General features: G+C 42.4%; 1 protein-coding gene across 1 annotated transcript; it reads left to right on the top strand.

Annotated features, from left to right (window-relative positions):
- The first annotated feature begins 2,011 nt into the window (after positions 1-2,011).
- NRN1L (neuritin 1 like) lies at positions 2,012-14,252 on the top strand. Its single transcript, XM_040408941.1, has 3 exons — positions 2,012-2,069; positions 2,237-2,402; positions 13,961-14,252. Exons 1-3 carry the CDS (start codon positions 2,012-2,014, stop codon positions 14,250-14,252), a joined length of 516 nt encoding a protein of 171 aa, XP_040264875.1.
- The last annotated feature ends 5,320 nt before the right edge of the window (positions 14,253-19,572 follow it).

Raw genomic sequence — 19,572 nt, 5'->3', positions numbered from 1 at the left:
CAATGCCCACAGGACAAGGGACTTCTTCCAGGAGAATAACATCACTCTTTTGGCCCATCCTGCGTGTTCCCCTGATCTAAATCCAATTGAGAACCTTTGGGGATGGATGGCAAGGGAAGTTTACAAAAATGGACAACAGTTCCAGACAGTAGATGGCCTTCGTGCGGCCGTCTTCACCACTTGGAGAAATGTTCCCACTCACGTCATGGAAACGCTTGTATCAAGCATACCGAAACGAATTTTTGAAGTGATAAACAATAATGGCGGAGCTACTCATTACTGAGTTCATGTTTGGAAGTTGGATTTCTGTTTTGGGGGTGTTTATTTTTTTTTTGGAGGTGTGGTCCTAAACTTTTGATCAGCTGAAAAACAGCCTGTTTCAGTTTATTCGTTGTTTTCATTAAATTGAATGCTCAAAAATGTTTTGTCTCACTCCCATTTCTTCTTGTTGCATGTTGAAGCTCTACTTGGAACCTTGTTAAGATCAAGCCATGCTAAATATGATTTTTTTTGCCATTTTTCAAGTGGTCTTAAACTTTTGATCAGGACTGTATCTATTATAAAAGTAGAAAAATTTCAATTTGGAAATTTGCTAATTATTCCAAAGTTTTGGTAAATTTGGTATTTTTTTTTTATAAATAAAAATGAAATATTTTGACTCAATTTTACCACTGTCATGAAGTACAATATGTGACGAGAAAACTGTTTCAGAATGGTCTGGATAAGTAAAAGCGTTTGAAAGTTATTACCACATAAAGTGACACATGTCAGATTTGCCAAAAATGGCCTGGTCCTTAAGGTGAAAAATGTCCTTAAGCGGTTAAACATGCCACAAAAATAAGGTTGCCTTTACTTTTTTCTTTGTATTTTTCTGTTTTTATGCTTTTTTTCCCTAAAAAAAATGGGTTGGCATCAAATGGAATGGAGAGGTCTCTACCCTATAGAAAATTGAATTAACATGCATAGTAACATAGTTTGTAAGGCATAAAGAAGACATCCGTACATCCAGTTCGGCCTGTTATCCTGCAAAGTTGATCTAGAGGAAGGTAAAAAAAAACTCCCTGAGGTAGAAGCCAATTTTCCACAATTTGGGGGAAAAATTTCCATCCTGACACCAATCAGGCAATCAGAATAACTCCCTGGATCAACGACCCCTCTCTAGTAGCTATAGCCTGTAATATTATTACACTCCAGAAATACATCCAGGCCGCAGCCTCCTCAATCAATATCTGATTGGACCACCACTGATTACCTATTCTGAGGATGGGGCCATCAATATTAAACATTTTGCCTCAACCTCTCTTGCCCAACCCCATTGTCTCAAAGGGGATTCAGGCCATGGTGCCTAAGCGGGCCAGGCAACGGACAGAACAAAGAAGGATTTTTTGGTGCCGAGTGAAAGATGTGATCACCAAACAAATGAGTGTTTGTTCGTCGATTGGCGCGATCGGTGGCCCATCTACACAGTCCAAGTATTGGAGACAAGCGTTCTATCCTAATAATTGGCCCAATCCTCTGCTGTTCATGTATTCCCCCCAAAAAAAGTTTCCTATTGAAAAATAAAAATCTGAAGTTTATCTACTTTCTATCAAAAACTATATCTGGGCATTGTTAATAAGGTCAATCCCTACACAGACTGACACTATCCAGTCCATGCTCCCAGTGTCAAACAGTGTAAGGACACACCCTATTGACAAATAGAATGGCGGTGCCCAGGCATCAATGTATACATTTCCAGGAGGAATAACAGAGGGACAACAAAATGCAAATTTCTTACAAAAGATGCTCCGGAATTAGTATTTTAGGGGGAATAAAATTATTTTGTAAAACAGAAAGGTCAGGAGAGATGACAGGTTCTCTTTAAAGGCCAGTGACACCTTTTGTGGAGTTTTTTTTTAATGCAGTGTACGCATTTTGGACTAAAACACACTTTTTAAAAAGTTTTTTATAAAACATATTTAACCATGTTTACTTTGCAGCCTGCAAGGTTTCATATACTTTTCAGGCTGCAATGTTTCTTTCTCTGATCAAGGACGGGACGGAGCAGTCTGAAATGTATGTGAAAACACGTAAGCTGCAGAATAAAAAACTGTTGACATTTTTACATTTTTCTGTACCTATATTGGTGTAGAAAACTAATTTTTGCAACACTTTATAATCAATAATAATAAAACATATGAACACATTGGAAATTGAGCTACTTACTTATCATTACCTGTTGCTCTCTTTGCTTCAGCTCTTCTACATATTCCGGTGAGAGCAACAAGCAGAAAATGTGACACTATTTATAAAGGATTCGCTGACTGTCTAATCAGCCTGGGCGACAGTATGGCCCAAAATGTCCAGCAATCCAGAGTAAATGAAGAGATTGATGACGCTGAAGAACTTGACTCCATATGCAAGTAAGTCTTGTAAACAGATCCAAATGATGAAATACATAAATAGTAGATGTAATATTCATATACTTTTTTTTTAAGCTGTCACCACGATTCTGGACTATTATCAACAGTAAAGATAAGGAGTCCAAATCACTATTTTTTTTTTATTCTCCTACTGCCCTCCGTTCCTGCTCAAAGCTGCGGTGAAATACATTGTCAGGAGTCAGGACTGCTGTGCTGCACTAACCTAATGCAGAGGACTCCTGTGCACAGCAGTCCCAACAATGTATTTCATCCCATTTTTAAACCCTGAAAATGGAGGAACAGGGGAAAGTAGGGAAATTAATATTAGTGCTTTGGATTCCTTAGGCTACTTTCACAATGCATCTATGCTGTCCGGTTTTGAGATCAGGCAGGGAATCTTAAAACCACAGCAAAACGCCTCCATTCGAATAATACAACTGGCTGCATCTGTTCAGAATGGATCCAGTTTTTTCATGTTCGCAAAAACCGGATCCGACATCCTTGGACTATATGGTTTTTGGAGCCGGATCAGTTTCCCATGCCGGACACAAAACTGCTGCTTGCAACGGTTTTGTATCCGGTCACAAAACGCAGCAAAACGGAACAGAACGCTTTCTGGTGCACTCCGTTTAGGTTTGTTCAGTTTTGTCCCCATTTACAATGAATGGGGGCAAAACTGAAGCGTTTTTCTCTGGTTTTGAGAGCCTGCGCCAGATCTCAAAACCTGCAAGGAAAACGCAGACTTGAAAGTAGCCTCATCTGCAGTACTACTCATGTATTATCTCAGATAATAGTCCAAGATCCTGGTGTCAGATTTCCTTTAAAACGTCTTTGTCATTTTGGCAAACACACTCCCAGGGTTGGTTTTAGGGGTTCCTATCTGGGCGAGTGTCAGGTAGAGCTCTCATTAACACTAGACCATCGGGATTCTTATAACCAATCCTTTTACTGTCCTAGACTACCAGGGACTACGTGAAGCCCTTCACCACCTTAGAATATCAGGGATTTAACCATTTAATTTGGTACCACTAAACCTCTGGTAATGTCAACATTAATACCTCCGCTAACCTGTACGATCAAAAATCCAATGGGGATGTCACTACTAACCCCTAGACCACCCTGTATTGTCTCCTTTACCATGAATAGTTTGGGAATTAAATTGCACTGTTATATGGGTTATGTGAGTTCTTTAACTGCTTTAATGGAATCTGTCAACTCCAAAACACCCCCCCCCCCCCAAACTAGAGTTAGCGGTGTATAGTCTGTGACGCCGAGTCCGATTATATCATTTTTATCTTCCTACTCACTTGCAATCTGACGCTGTGCTCCCACAAACCAGCAGAATAATACATTGAGAGGACTCCTCTTTGAGTCCTCTCCATTGTGTGTGTGAGCTCAGGAGTCCTCTCAATGCATTTTACTGCTGGTTTGTCGGGGTACAGCGTCGGAATGCAAATGAGTATTAAGATAAAAATTACATTCCCGGACTTGGCGTCACTTACACTATACACCGCTTACTCTAGTTTGGGGGTGTTTCAGAGCTGACAGGCTCCCTTTAAGGATCAAACTAATGTTGGCTTCTCTGAGGGAATAACAAAAAAATATAATAAGTAATGTGTTAGCCCAGCTCCCTGTACCTGTGATTCTGTTCCCACACGCAGGTACGGGCACCGGGCTTCTTCACTCTCCCCCGCTGCTGCACGATGTGTTGAAAGGGGCGGGCAGCGGGGTTCTTAGCTGTGGGTTGCATTCCTGCCACCAGCATTTCCCCCCTGGCTCTGAGCAGAGCTTGCACTCTGGCTCAGAGTTCCTTGAATATATTTAGGGTGTGTGCGGGCTTGTCTCTCCCCCCTTTGTGAGGCAGCCTGCGCACACCCTTTATCTTCCCCTGCTTATAGCTGGTCTGCAGGAGGTATTTAAAGGCGCCTCCTTCTACAGGAAGGCGCCTGAGCAACTTAGGTTCCTAGCTAGTCTAGTTTGCTGTTTGAGCGAAGGTGTTCTGTTGGTTCTTGTCATTATGTGTACTGGACTTTGGATAACGTTTTACGAACTTCGCCTGATTGCCGCTTGCCCTGACCCTGATCTACATTTATGGACTTTTCCTGATTGCTGCCTCCCCTGACTTATGCCTTCGTACCCTGACTACGCTTTTGTCTGATCAGCCTCTGGCCTCCCAGCATCCACTGGGTGTATTGTGTCGCCTGAAGGTCAGTCCAGTGGGTTCACACTCTGGTCCCAATTTCCTCGTGTTCCAATTCCCTTCTGAGGTAGCACCTGGTACTCCCCTCGGGAAAGTCTCTCCTCACCATCAGAGGTATCATGTGAAGAACGAGGTGTGTGCTTAGCCATTGCCCTCAGAGGGAGTGGGTCACGTTGGGTTCTCACCCGCTGGTCATAACACTATCACGGAAACTATCTCTGTCCATAAAGAAGCAGAGAGAGGGGCTGGCATGCAAGCAGGAGGATCAAGGGTGTACAGAGTGGCTTGGGCTCTACCCTTGGTGCACTTAACTACTCATTTGCATAATGGATTAAAAGTACTCTTTGTCCAAAATGAAGCAATGGGTCACCACTAAGTGAAAAGTGTTATAACATTCATTTGAGCTAGCCCTACAAGGTATTGTGCCTGGTGTATCTGTGAATTTCCTGGTGACAGATGCCATTGAAAGCATCTGATGGAACGTCAGTAGGATGTGAAGTGAGAGACATATAGAGTTACAGTAAGGCCCCCTGTTATCTATAGAGGTGTCCTATTACATCTCCACATAAAATCGAGCTGTACTTGGTACATATTTAGCGACCGAGTCCGCAGGGGCAGCAAGTGAGGCTACGGTGGGCAGATGGGGGTAGTAGTAGTTTTTGGTACTCATGGTTAGCAGAGCCTACCTGGGCCAGCGTGCAGTGATGGGGAAGACAGAACTAAATCCTCCGGGGCACTCTCTATTGCAGGGAACACCAGCCAGATGGAAGTTCAGGTGCCCTTGATGGTAATGGGTATGCTTAAGGTGCTTTGGTAACTGGGCCCCTCTGTTTGTGACGCCAGCACCGTTAGGTGTAAATGAAGGTGGTAGAAAGGATGAGGAGTCAATTGTAGTAAACAGAACTTTTACTAAATCACTTGTCTTTCGGTAGCCAGTACAGTTCATTAGTACCGAAGAAGGTAATAGATCAAATATGTTGTAATCCTCTTATCAAGCTGGGCAGTTGTCAGTTAAGGAGTTTTCCTAAGGCAGTTGGTCTAACAGGCTAGAAATAGATTGTTGCTGATAAAGTTTTACACTAGGTCCACTTGCTAGCACTCAGGTACTGAATATCATTTTTTTTAACTTATGTTGAGCAATCCAATAAGGGCGTTCTCCCTCGTGGCAGGCAAACTCTCTGCTCTCCTGAAAATGTTCAGGTTCACTATGTCCCAGAAGGCATGTAGTGAAAAAGGATAATTAGGCATCTTTAATCATCCGGCTGTGTCCAGGTACTTTTAAGTCTCTCTCGGTCACTGGTGCTTGTGAAGTCCATTGGCTAATCTTAGCTCTAATCTCCACTAGACTTTCTCCATATTCAGACATAAACTTACGTGTCTGTGCTGTGCTGCTGTAAATACTTTGTTTGTCCTCTAGGCTTGATTAGGGCCCAGAGGGTGAAAAGGCAGCTACATTGTAGACTGGGCCTGTTCTGTTCTTCCATACACTTCCTGTCTCCTCTCTCTCTCCTTCAACTTTAACTATTTTTTTTTTAGCAAACCCCAACTACTTACTGTGTATATATATATATATATATATATATATATATATATATATATATATGTGGAGCCAGCACCACCTAGGGGAGAATGGATGAAATAACACTGCCAGCCTGGTATTAGGAACTACAATACATTCAGAAATGCATTCAATACAGATGTAGAAATTTAAAGTGTCCCCTTGTACACACACAAGTGGGACGCTGCACATAGAGTTTGTGAATAAGCCAGGACTCCAACATCCAGGATGCTGTGCAATCTGAAATCTGACCAAAAAATGATTTTGGCAATAGATTTACTAAGGACTGTAACTTGTCACCTTCATGCTCACAAGATGATTATTTTCAATTAGGAGCCACAATCCACTGTAAATTAAGAAATCAAATTCTGTACAAAAAAACAACAAAATAAATAAGAAAATAAAAAATACATATAGAAACAGTCTGTCACCTCCAAATCTGTAAGCATTAATTACCTTTCTTGTGTAAATTTAGTGCAGTTTGGTGCAACATTGCTCCATCAGTAAAGCTCAAGAGGCTGTAAACATACATTCAGGTCCATAAATATTGGGACATCGACACATTTCTAACATTTTTGGCTCTATACACCACCACAATGGATTTGAAATAAAGCAAACTAGATGGGCTTTAACTGCAGACTGTCAGCTTTAATTTGAGGGTATTTACATCCAAATCAGGTGAACGGTGTAGGAATTACAACAGTTTGCATATGTGCCTCCCACATGTTAAGAAACCAAAAGTAATGGAACAGAATAATAATCATAAATCAAACTTTCACTTTTTAATACTTGGTTGCAAATCCTTTGCAGTCAATTACAGCCTGAAGTCTGGAACGCATAGACATCACCAGACGCTGGGTTTCATCCCTGGTGATGCTCTGCCAGGCCTCTACTTTAACTGTTTTCAGTTCCTGCTTGTTCTTGGGGCATTTTCCCTTCAGTTCTGTCTTCAGCAAGTGAAGTGCATGCTCAATCAGATTCAGGTCAGGTGATTGACTTGGCCATTGCATAACATTCCACTTCTTTCCCTTAAAAAACTCTTTGGTTGCTTTTGCAGTATGCTTTGGGTCATTGTCCATCTGCACTGTGAAGCGCCGTCCAATGAGTTTTGAAGCATTTGGCTGAATATGAGCAGATAATATTGCCGGAAACACTTCAGAATTCATCCTGCTGCTTTTGTCAGCAGTCACATCATTAATAAATACAAGAGAACCAGTTCCATTGGCAGCCATACATGCCCACGCCATGACACTACCATCACCATGCTTCACTGATGAGGTGGTATGCTTAGGATCATGAGCAGTTCCTTTCCTTCTCCATACTCTTCTCTTCCCATCACTCTGGTACAAGTTGATCTTGGTCTCATCTGTCCATAGGATGTTGTTCCAGAATTGTGAAGGCTTTTTTAGATGTCGGCAAACTCTAATCTGGCCTTCCTGTTTTTGAGGCTCACCAATGGTTTACATCTTGTGGTGAACCCTCTGTATTCACTCTGGTGAAGTCTTTTCTTGATTGTTGACTTTGACACACATACACCTACCTCCTGGAGAGTGTTTTTGATCTGGCCAACTGTTGTGAACAATGTTTTCTTCACCAGGGAAAGAATTCTTCTTCTGACTAAGTTTTTGGGTTATTTCCACCCTGTGGATATATTATTATTGTTGAATGTTCCTTTTTCAAATGGGACCCCATTTTATGCTGCGAGGAATGGACTGGGGGGTTGTAATTGTGCAGCTGTCTTCATTAACTTCTATGGAACACTTGGAGCAATGAATGGGGAGATCTCTGGATCCATGTGAGGTCCAGGGCTGGTTCTAGCTTTATTAGAAAGAGATTGACATGTACTATATAATTTTTTACATCAATGATGCCACTTGACACCTTGTTAGATACCTCGATGGGGAAAAGTTCCATCCCTTAGGCCCCCTTACACTTTAGCGTATTGTCTGCCAAACCTGTAGAAAAGTGGAGGGTTGAGGCGAAAGTCTAATGTGTGTGGGGAGCTCCCGACTCTTCCCCAACAGATGCTGACAGTGAGAGAAGGATCGGGCACAGTGAATATTTTCAACCAATCTGTTTATTTTCCAGTCAGAGATGTCTGGCAGTGGTTTTCTCCCCTCTCCCCATTGAATACACAGGCACATTCAGCCAAGCCAAACATGTATGAGGGAGTCGGGAGAGATTGCTGTTGGCCAAACGATCAGTCGGATTGAATGTGTATGGCCGCCCTTACAGAGCGCTGAGGCATATAAAGAAATTACTGCAGTTAGTTTCTTTAGTTAAACCTGGTACTTCATGTTTCCCAGAGATGGAAATTGTACACTTTACTTTAGCCCTCACAATCCTATCATGGGTTGGATTATATATTCAAGTGCATTCACTCTGACCATTCCCTAGGAGATGTTATACTTGAAATGTCTCCAGTCTCAGCTGGTAGGTCCCCCTGGTGTCCTAATGAAACTTTGCTTTCTGCCCCCTATTAAATCTTATTTCCAAAGAAAACCCGACTGAAGACACATCAATGCCCACAGTGTTGGAGGCCTATAAGGCTATGGTAAGAGGTCAATTAATTTCAATTAGTTCTTACAAAAAAAAAGGATAATGGAAGAACACGTACTAAATTTACACCTGTAAATCACGCGCTGGGAGTCCCCATATAACCTTTTGGCCTCTCTACATCTGCAACAGCTAACCTCTGCCAACTTATCTGGGCTGCGTGACATACTAAATAAGAACAGCTAAAGTCTATGTGTCAGACATTTTTTTTTTGTGCCCCAGGAGATAAAAACCCCAGCAGACTGTCTCACACATGATCCTAAGATTATTGAACAGTCTTTTATACATTTTTACACATCTTTATATCAGACTGACGAGCAAAAAAGGGGAAGCATGTGCAGCGAGTCCCAGAGGAGCCGATGCAGAGGATGGGAGTACAATAACGTAAGACCAGAGGAGATTGATGTCTTCCCCAATAACAGCAGGAAAATCTTATAATTGTTGCATGTCTTTTTGGTGTTGAAATATTTTTAACGACTATCAGTAAAAGTTATGTTTTAAAATTCCCACACCAATTTCTGGAGGTCTCTCTGATTTTACTGTTGTTAGAGGATGGGAGTAGTTGAGTAGTTGTGACTCCTTGATAAGGTGTTGCGTCACAGTGTACTCCCTCAGGCCATTGTTCCCTGGGGATCCGTGCAGTTGAAAGGCTGTTTGAAGTATAACATACTCTCTTTACTTAGTGTATAATATAACTTGTGGTACATCCAGCAGCAGTAGGTACAAAGTCCACTTGAGGGCACTTGTGAATGTAGGTGACCACTATGTGATCTGGAGTTAGACTGGCCTAGAAGTGGTCTGGGTGATGGGTGTCTGAGCTGTAGTCCCTCGTCTGGAGCAGGGTCTGTAAAGCTGTGGTTTTGCTGATCACTTTGCTGACTAAGCACGCTGAGGCTTTTTGGAAAGCAGTGTTCTTGAGTCTGGCAATCTTCATGGAGTAATGGTTTTAAAGGAGAGCTGGTTAATGCACCCTGAAGAAGGAGCTCAGGAATTAGCTTCCTTCTTCACTGTCTCAATGGAACTCCCCCTCCTGGCAGGAAGCAGGACCAGCCCACTCTTACCAAGTGAGGAGGAACAGGGTGGTTAACTCTGTTCCTGCCAACCGTACCTCCTCTGCTGGAGTACACGGCATAAACATAACATGACATAATAATAATACATAACAAAATTGAAGATACCCCATGTCTGGGGTACTGCACATGCAACACTAGTCCTCTGGTTAAAAGATAGACAACATGATTGAACCACTATGGACCCAATTATTGTCAATGGGATCCATTGGGTGCCACTGGTGTCTGTCATGCGACCGACACGTCACTGCTATCACTTTAGTTTTTCTGTTTCTAAAAAGGAACAAAAAACAGAGATGTGACTGCAGATGTGAACCCAGCATAAGGCTCTCTTCAGTTCACACTGGTACGCGACTCCAATATAGTTTCCGTCAGGCTTTCTGGATTTTTATTTAACATCAATATGCAATGGGGACAACAATGGACCCCATAAAAGTTAATGGGGTCAATAAGGATCTTTTTGACTGGCCAGGAAAATGAATAAATTACAGTGGCCATGGCTTCAATATAAATGAAATCTATGATGGCATTGTGAACAAAGTCTTGTGATCCATACCACTAGATTATCAAATTTGGTAGAAAGAAGTCCCAATAAAAGTGTACATGTAACGCTGGGTTCAATCATGCTTTTCCCATCCTTTTAACGTATACACAATACGTATACCGTACTTTAAACGGATGCCTCAGACTGACACCATACAGTGGCATCCATTCACCATAGAGTTCCATTGTAAAAAAAAGTATATGTTTCTTTTTAGGTTGGGTTCATATCACGTTTTTCCCATCTTTTTAACGTGTACAAAAAAAGTATACATAAAATGGATGCCTCAGACTGATGCCATACAGTGGGTTCTATTGTAAAAACATTATTATTATATTTTTTACCAGACTGTGCAGGATGCAAGAACGTGGTGTGCTGCGTTTTTGTATCCTTTTTTTTTTCTAATGTACAGTATATGTCAAACAGAGGCATGAAACGTGATGTGAACCCTGCTTTTTACACTTCTAATGACGTAGACCACATTTATGTTTTCCCTCAGAATTCTCCATGTATTAAAATAACAGCTAATGAGCCTGCCACCTTATTCACAGATTAAATTAATATAATCAGAAACGAGCTATATCCAGCTAAGTCAGGCTCCATCTGACCAGCCCATCTGGACAGGCATTTGCACTGTAAATTAATTTCCTCCTGTGACTGTTCACTATAAATCGACTCATACTAATTAGCAAAGAACATGTGAAGACAACGCTTCAAGGTTTAACCAAGGGTTGACAAATATAAAAAAAATTCCATATAATAGACAAGTATAACAATGGTAAACATTGTTTATATTTATTTGTTTATTTATATACAATACATATTTATATTTGTGTGTGTATATATATATATATATATATATATAAATATATACGGTATATATATATATATATATATATATATATATATATATAAATATATATATATCTCATGGGAACACTCTGGCGTTTATGAGTGTAACTGGCAGGCATTGTTTCATAGGGCAGTTTTCAGGCACTGTTTGAATGGGCAGCTAGGAGAAAATTTTTAGGGGTCTTGGACATTCTGCAGCTGAAAAATATTTTTGGGCAGTCAGAATTTTACAGTCGAATTCATTAACATGATTGATAATGGCTGGGTGGTTTTGCGGGTAAAACTGCTGCACTCCTGGAAAAAGTGTGCAGCCATTAACCGTCAATTTGAAAATCATGCCCACCACATACGGGTATGGTTTCCGAACACATGTGGAATGGATACCCTTAGGCTGGGGCTACATGGCGACTTTGGTCTTAACAAATTTTTGAAATTCTGCTGGATTTCTTACATCTTTGGGGTCACATCAACTTGCAGGTTGCAACGTGACCCCATTAACTAGTTGCGATGCAGGCAGCACTACACTGTGATCTTTGGCAGTGTGACGGGTTGTGACCAAAGTCGCCATGTGGTCATTTGCTTATACTTTCTTCTCCATTTCACCCAGACTGTCTAAAAATATTTTTTTAGCTGCAGAATGTCCTAGACCAGTGATGGAGAACCTTTTACAGACCGAGTGCCCAAACTGTAACCCAAAACCCACTTATTTATCACAAAGTGCCAACACGGCAATGTAACCTGAATACTACAGTCCAATATAGTATATCTTCCATGTACTTTATCATTTAGCTATAATATCCTGCCTACATTCAGTGTGCTGCCTGTGCTGTTCATAGTGCGCCCTGATGAATGTCAGGAAAATTCTAAGGCATATTGGTACACCATAGACTTTTTCCAGGCTGCGGGTTCCCACAGAGAGGGCTCTGAGTGCTGCCTCTGGCACCCGTGTCAGAGGACCCCTCAAAATTTCCTCCTAGCTGCTCACATACACAGTGCCTGAAAACTGCCCTTTGAAACAATGCCTGCCAGTTACACTCATGAACGCCAATCAGAGGGTGTTCCCATAAGTAGAGAGTGCCCTAATGCCCAGTGCCTGTCAGAGAGTAACTCCAATATAGAGTTCCTCCATACACAACCCAGCCTTATGGAAAGGAGACAGGCTAAGGGTCCATTCACACGTCCGCAAAATGGGTCCGCATCCGTTCTGCAATTTTGCGGAACAGGTGCGGACCCATTCATTTTCAATGGGGCTGGAATGTGCTGTCCGCATTTGCGGATCCGCACTTCCGTTCCGCAAAAAAATAGAACATGTCCTATTATTGTCCGCAATTGCGGACAAGAAAAGGCATTTTCTATGAGAGTGTCGGAGATGTGCGGTCCGCAAAACACATACGGATGTGTGAATGGACCCTAATAGTCTTGTCTCCCAGAGATAATGGGGGACATTTATCAAGACCAGCGTTCCCATACTCCAGTTTTGATCCCCTGTGCGCTGGAGTAAGATGTTCCTAATTTATTAAGAGGCAGATGCCTCATAATAAATTAGGCGCATCTCTGGCCCTCCGTGAGCCAGAAACTCAAATCTACACCAGCTAGGGGCAGTTTCTGGCGTAAGTTATAGTAAATTTGGAAGACCACAATAAGCTTTGCCCCCTCTCACTAAGCGCCACCCCTTTCCTCTTTTTAGAAATGTGGCGAGAAGCTTAAAAAGTCGCAAATTATGTTGCAAATATGGCGTTCACCATAATTTTGGTATCACAATAGTGGCATTAATACATTGAAAATGTCCCTGACAATATTCTATGTACAATTCCAAAAGGTAATTTTGAGTAAAAATGGTGGGTACTATTTCTCCTTAGGCTAGGGCTACATGGCGGCATGTGTCGCGTGACATTTATTGTAATGATAGTCTATGGTGTCGTACTGTTACATGCGACATGCTGCAACACGACAGTCGCAAAAAATCCATCCAAGTCGGATTTCTGTGCGACTGTCGTGTTGCAGCATGTCGCAGTATGACACCATAGACTATCATTACAAAAAATGTTGCGCGACATTGATGTGATATGAACTCTTCAAAGGTCTTTAACCCCCTGATAGTATATACTGTAGATGAATTGTAGGAGAAGCCCCCTTGAGACTAGAATGGAGTGGTTTAAAAGACGTCCTCCTACTGGAATCAGTAATCTAGACTGAGCACTAAATTCTAACCCTAGCCCTAAACCAAACCAAAGCCCTAAACCCTAACCGCTAACCCTCAACACTAACCCAAGCCCTAAACCCCTAAAGGAAATGCTTATGGGCTTTACTTATATAGCTTAGAGCCAAGTAACTATTGGTAATTTGACCAGTAACATCACTTTTCTTTTTGACCACTCCATTCTAGCTTCTACCCCCTTCAACACTGCTCCTGTCCTGCAACTCTCCAAGAGAGGTGAGACATATGAGCCAGTGTGGGAGGCGTTGTCAGGGGACAATACTACAGCAACTGTAGGAGGGGTTGTCAGGGGACAATACTGCAGCAAGTGGTTTATTACAGGTTCTGCCTTCTCCTTTGCTCTATGCATAGTGCTCAATGAGCGGTATACAGTGAATGGAAGAGGCAGCTACACCAGTTCCTCCAGTGGACCTTGTGATCTCGACATGTCACTGGGTAGAAGGGTGGGAGGGTCCGATACTTGATTTCCCAGGGCCCTGGCAACCCACTCCACACCACTGTGTAGAGCTACAATGTAATTTTAATTTATAATGTAGTACTAATATTGCCTCTTTTTTATGTAGGTCCTGGGATGATTTTCACAAGTGTGCAAGCAGTGTCCTGATCAACTGTCCTGAAGATACAGCTGCCATATGGGAATCCCTAAGGAAGGAGTCAAGAAAAATTCAGTACCAGGGCAATTTGCATGACCTGTGCACTTCCAGGAATCAGCAGTCAAATAGTATGGGGGCCATAGATGCTGGAGAAACAAACAAAGAAACCCTGCGAGGTTTAGCATGCATGACACAACATAGCTTCTTACCAGTTGTTATTGCTCCAGTACTGGTTTGGATTGTGATAGAAAAAGCATTATAAAGGTTCCCGCTCTTGAAATAAAAGGGTTCTATCCACACAAAATTATTTTATTACCTGATTTGCAGATGATGACATTTGCAAACATTTTTCTAATTATATTTTTCTAAGCCTTTTTACTTAAAATGAACTTTGAACATTATTTCATTTTTGGTACTAAATTCTGTGCTAATTAAAGGGTGTCTTTAAGCATGATCAACCCTAGTAAACCAGGCATACTGCCTGGTAGGGTTCATCCTGCCGAGTGCAATGACCACTGACTTGTGGCAATCCGATCTGTCTTTTTCTAAAATACTACTTTTAGACTTAAAAGGGTTATCCAAATCCTATAATGCCCGGGCCCCTCACACAGGTTGTACTTACCTTTCTCCCCGGCACCGGCGTTGCTTCTGATGGCCGCCACTGCATCTCCCTGTCGTACAGATCAAAACATCCGGCGACGGAGGGAGCAGTCAATAGCAGGCCGCGATGGGGATGAGCCTCCCTAGCGTCACCCGCGATGCAAGGGAGGCTCGTCCCCGTCGCCTCCTGCTACTAGCTGCCCCCCTCGCTGCCCCTGTCGCTGGATGTTTTGATCCGTCAGACAGGGAGATGCAGCGGCAGCCGTGCAGGCATCAAAAGCAACGCAGATGCTGCCAGGGAGCAGGGTAAGTACAACCTGTGTGAGGGACCCGGGCATAAGAAGGGGCATTATAGGGTATGGATAACCCCTTTAAGCTAATGAGGTGCGCCGAACACCGAGGAGAGGGCCTAGCCCCCGAAACACTGCTTCACCTACTCTTCCACGTCACCACTCCTCTCTCCCACTGATTGACAGGCACCCTCACTGCTCCGATGCCTGGCTCTGAAATCTCGCGCGTGCACCAGCAAGAGTTCAGTTTGCACATTTCAGAGCTCAGGAGCGAGGATAGCCGAAGGAGATCTACTGTGCATGCGCCAACTGAACTGTTGCCAGTGCATTTGCGAGACTTCGGGGCCAGGCATTGGAACAGTGATGCTGTCAAACAGTGGGAGAAAGGGCTGAACGGCAGAGGGGAAGCGGTGCTCTGAGCTCCTCATTAGTATAACATTACAAGTAGTATGTTGTCCAAAATTAAAGATCGTATTGCTACAAGATAGGGGTCATTGCATTCAGCGTGGTCAACCCTACCGTGCAGTATGCCTGGTCTACTAGGGTTGATCATGCTGATAGATATGCTCTTCAATTTCATAATAAATCATTTTGGCGATTAAAGATCATATTTTTTTTTTCTTTTTTCCTATTTCAAAGCTCTAAATGCTCTTCTTTCCTTTAGGCCCCTTTCACACGGGCGAGTTTTCCGGGCGGGTGCAATGCGTGACGTGAACGCATTGCACCCGCAATGAATCCGGACCCATTCATTTCTATGGGGCTGTGCACACGAGCAGTGATTTTCACGCATCACTTGTGCGTTGCGTGAAAATCGCAGCATTTTCTATATTCAGCGTTTTTTTAGAAGTGAATGCGGCTGCGTGAAAATCGCAAGCATCCGCAAGCAAGTGCGGATGTGGTGCGTTTTTCACACACGGTTGCTAGGAGACGATCGGGATGGGGACCCGATCATTATTATTTTCCATTATAACATGGTTATAAGGGAAAATAATAGCATTCTGAATACATAGTAAAATAGAGATGGAGGGGTTAAAAAAAAAATATATAACTCACCTTAATCCACTGTCTTCTTCTTTGCTGTGCACAGGAAAAGGACCTTTGATGACATCACTAAGCTCATCACATGGTCCGTCACATGATCCATCACTATGGTAAAAGATCATGTGATGGACCATGTGATGAGCGCAGTGACATCATCAAAGGTCCTATTCCTCAAAGAAAAAGACAGAAGAGAAGCCGGGCTGCGCGATCAAGTGGATTAAGGCGAGTTAAATTATTTTTATTTATTTTTAACCCCTCCAGCGCTGATGTACTATGCATTCTGTATTCAGAATGCTATTATTTTCCCTTATAACCATGTTATAAGGGAAAATAATAAAATCTACACAACACCTAACCCTAACCCTAACCCGAACTTATGTGAAGAAGTCCGGGTTCGGGTCTGGGTACCAAACATGCCGATTTTTCTCACGCGCGTGCAAAACGCATTACAATGTTTTGCACCCGCGTGGAAAAAACGCAAACATGGAACGCAATCGCAGTGAAAACTGACTTGTTTTAGTGTCAAAATCGCACCATTTTCCCTGAACGCATCCGGCCCCAATCCGCAACGCCCGTGTGAAAGGGGGCCTTACACTTTAGCCACCACTAGATGGAGCTTCCATTGAATTGAAATTGTGCTATATTTTAACCCCCCCTTTAGTGGTGGCTGCAAACAGACAGAATTTAATTATTTGTCTATGTGTGTCTCCAACACCATAAAGAAAAATCATGACGTTAATCAGCACAAAATGATGTTACGCTTTATATTGGCCTTGTCTTCCTTGCAAAAGCAATTAGCGCAAAGTAGTTGATCTGATAACACACTATATAGGCATGTCACAAAAGATAGCGTAAGATTTTATAGGAATAGTTTGCAGATGTTACCAGTTGTTTTTGTAATGACCTTCTACTGGATTGTATTATATTGTACATTGCGTTTGCTTATGATGACGGCTGCACACAGAGTATACATTCATTTGTATCTCCCTTTTTACTATGATATTATGTGTTTCAGTTGATATTTTATATCTGGAGATCGTATAGGAGAAATTATCGTATGGATTTAATTTATTAACCGGTTGACAAAATTTAAATAGTATGAATTTGCAATCCCTTTCAAAGTAATCCCAGGACATGGAAGTATGCCAAGTCCTTGAGGTTATAAATCACAAGATCATATCAGTCAGTATATGCGTAACCTTGTATTAATACAATATGGTGGCTCACTTCAAGCGGATTATGGAGTCAGGTGCTGCCAACCCAAAATAGAGGGACACCCACCCTCTAATTGTATGGTTAATAAATAAAAAGGTAGTGGGTGAGCACTCAAGCACTTGGACTTGATAAAATTTGATTAAATCAATTTATTAATACATGTACTAGTCATAAAACCATTTAAGATAGATATAAAACATAACATGAATTATAATCACCAATGGGAATGCATATGTTAGGTTTCCACACTTAAAATGAAGTATTGAAATTGTCCAAGCAGTGTGGACTGCCACAGCAAGTAACTGAGCACAAATCCACTGTCACAGTGTCGATTCCAAAAATGTCAATCCTCAAATATGATTGTCAATCTTTATCCCATATATGGGACACATCAAGCACAAATAGATAGCCAAGATATGATTAAGATAGTATATCTCCTCCACAGGGCTGTCGGTGCAGTAGGATTAAACACAAGCTTAATGGCTATAGGTATTGATCATACCGTACGATGAAAGTCAATCCTTTGGGGAGGAATGGTATCTTACCTTCCTTCTTATTCACACAAACGGCTGACGGTGCAAGTTAGTCGTGGACTCGGTCGCAAGCGGTGCCGGTTAATGCCGGCGTCACGCTCCACACTGTTCACGCTGCTAGTCCCGAACTAACGCGGGAGTTGGAGCGGGACTTGATGCGTCCGTGTGTGATAATCCTCCGGCTGGAACAAAGAAGTTACCTCTTCGGTCTGTGTTTATTTGTTCCTGTAAGGTTGACTGCGGCTGCAGTTGGAAGTAGCGTGGCCACGCTAAAGATCACGGAGGTGCTGCTCACAGGTGTCCGGCCCAGACGCGTTTCGGGCCGGACACCTGTGAGCAGCACCTCCGTGATCTTTAGCGTGGCCACGCTACTTCCAACTGCAGCCGCAGTCAACCTTACAGGAACAAATAAACACAGACCGAAGAGGTAACTTCTTTGTTCCAGCCGGAGGATTATCACACACGGACGCATCAAGTCCCGCTCCAACTCCCGCGTTAGTTCGGGACTAGCAGCGTGAACAGTGTGGAGCGTGACGCCGGCATTAACCGGCACCGCTTGCGACCGAGTCCACGACTAACTTGCACCGTCAGCCGTTTGTGTGAATAAGAAGGAAGGTAAGATACCATTCCTCCCCAAAGGATTGACTTTCATCGTACGGTATGATCAATACCTATAGCCATTAAGCTTGTGTTTAATCCTACTGCACCGACAGCCCTGTGGAGGAGATATACTATCTTAATCATATCTTGGCTATCTATTTGTGCTTGATGTGTCCCATATATGGGATAAAGATTGACAATCATATTTGAGGATTGACATTTTTGGAATCGACACTGTGACAGTGGATTTGTGCTCAGTTACTTGCTGTGGCAGTCCACACTGCTTGGACAATTTCAATACTTCATTTTAAGTGTGGAAACCTAACATATGCATTCCCATTGGTGATTATAATTCATGTTATGTTTTATATCTATCTTAAATGGTTTTATGACTAGTACATGTATTAATAAATTGATTTAATCAAATTTTATCAAGTCCAAGTGCTTGAGTGCTCACCCACTACCTTTTTATTTATATGCGTAACCTTGTCTGTCTTTCTGAAATGTACAGATGCAGCCATTTCTAACGTCATAAAGCATTGCAGCAAGCTTCAATTTGATTTTCAATGGCTGCTGCAAATGCATTTATCATATAGACAAAGTTAATACAAGCCACTTACTAATGTATTGTGATTGTCCATATTGCCTCCTTTTCTGGGGTTACAACCACCGCTGCAGCGCGGATACGAGGTGGCCAGGACAGGAGCTCCTGCGCATGCGTGCCAATGCCTGTGCCCACAGTCCCAGCCACCAAAGAGGCTGATGCTTTTTTTTTCTATAGTCTGCAAGCATGACCATCGGTGCTGAACTGCAGGGTGGTCGTCACCATGGATACGAGCAGTGTATGATGTGATGGAAAAATGAATTAGGCCAGCAAAGGAGACAATATGGACAATCACACTACATTAGGAAGTGCCTTGTATTAACTTTCGCTACATGATCGGTGACATTTGCTGAAGTGAGACAACCCCTTTAAGTGTCAATGTAAGGTTTGCTGCAATTGTCTATTGAATATGCAAAGTGTCAAGTTTTACTGGCTACGTCTATAACTACATGAGACGTAAAGACAATTGGGATAAGGCTGGGTTCACATCAACGCTATTTTTTTCTGTTGTTCTGCTCCGTTTGAGGAGCAGAACAACAGAAATAACGTAAGTGCCTTGTAGGGCACATAACGGACCCGAGCGGAGCTGAACAGACGCCATTGACTACAAAGGAAGTCTGTTCAGTTTTGTTCGGAATCCAGTTTTTTTTACCAGACAAAAAAGTCCTGCATGCGTGGTCATTACTAGAACCTGCGATG

This window comes from Bufo bufo, chromosome 10, assembly GCF_905171765.1.
Source record: "Bufo bufo chromosome 10, aBufBuf1.1, whole genome shotgun sequence".
Classification (NCBI taxonomy): domain Eukaryota; kingdom Metazoa; phylum Chordata; class Amphibia; order Anura; family Bufonidae; genus Bufo; species Bufo bufo.
The sequence above is the reverse complement of the archived record's forward strand: the minus strand, read 5'-3'. Positions and strand labels throughout refer to the sequence as shown.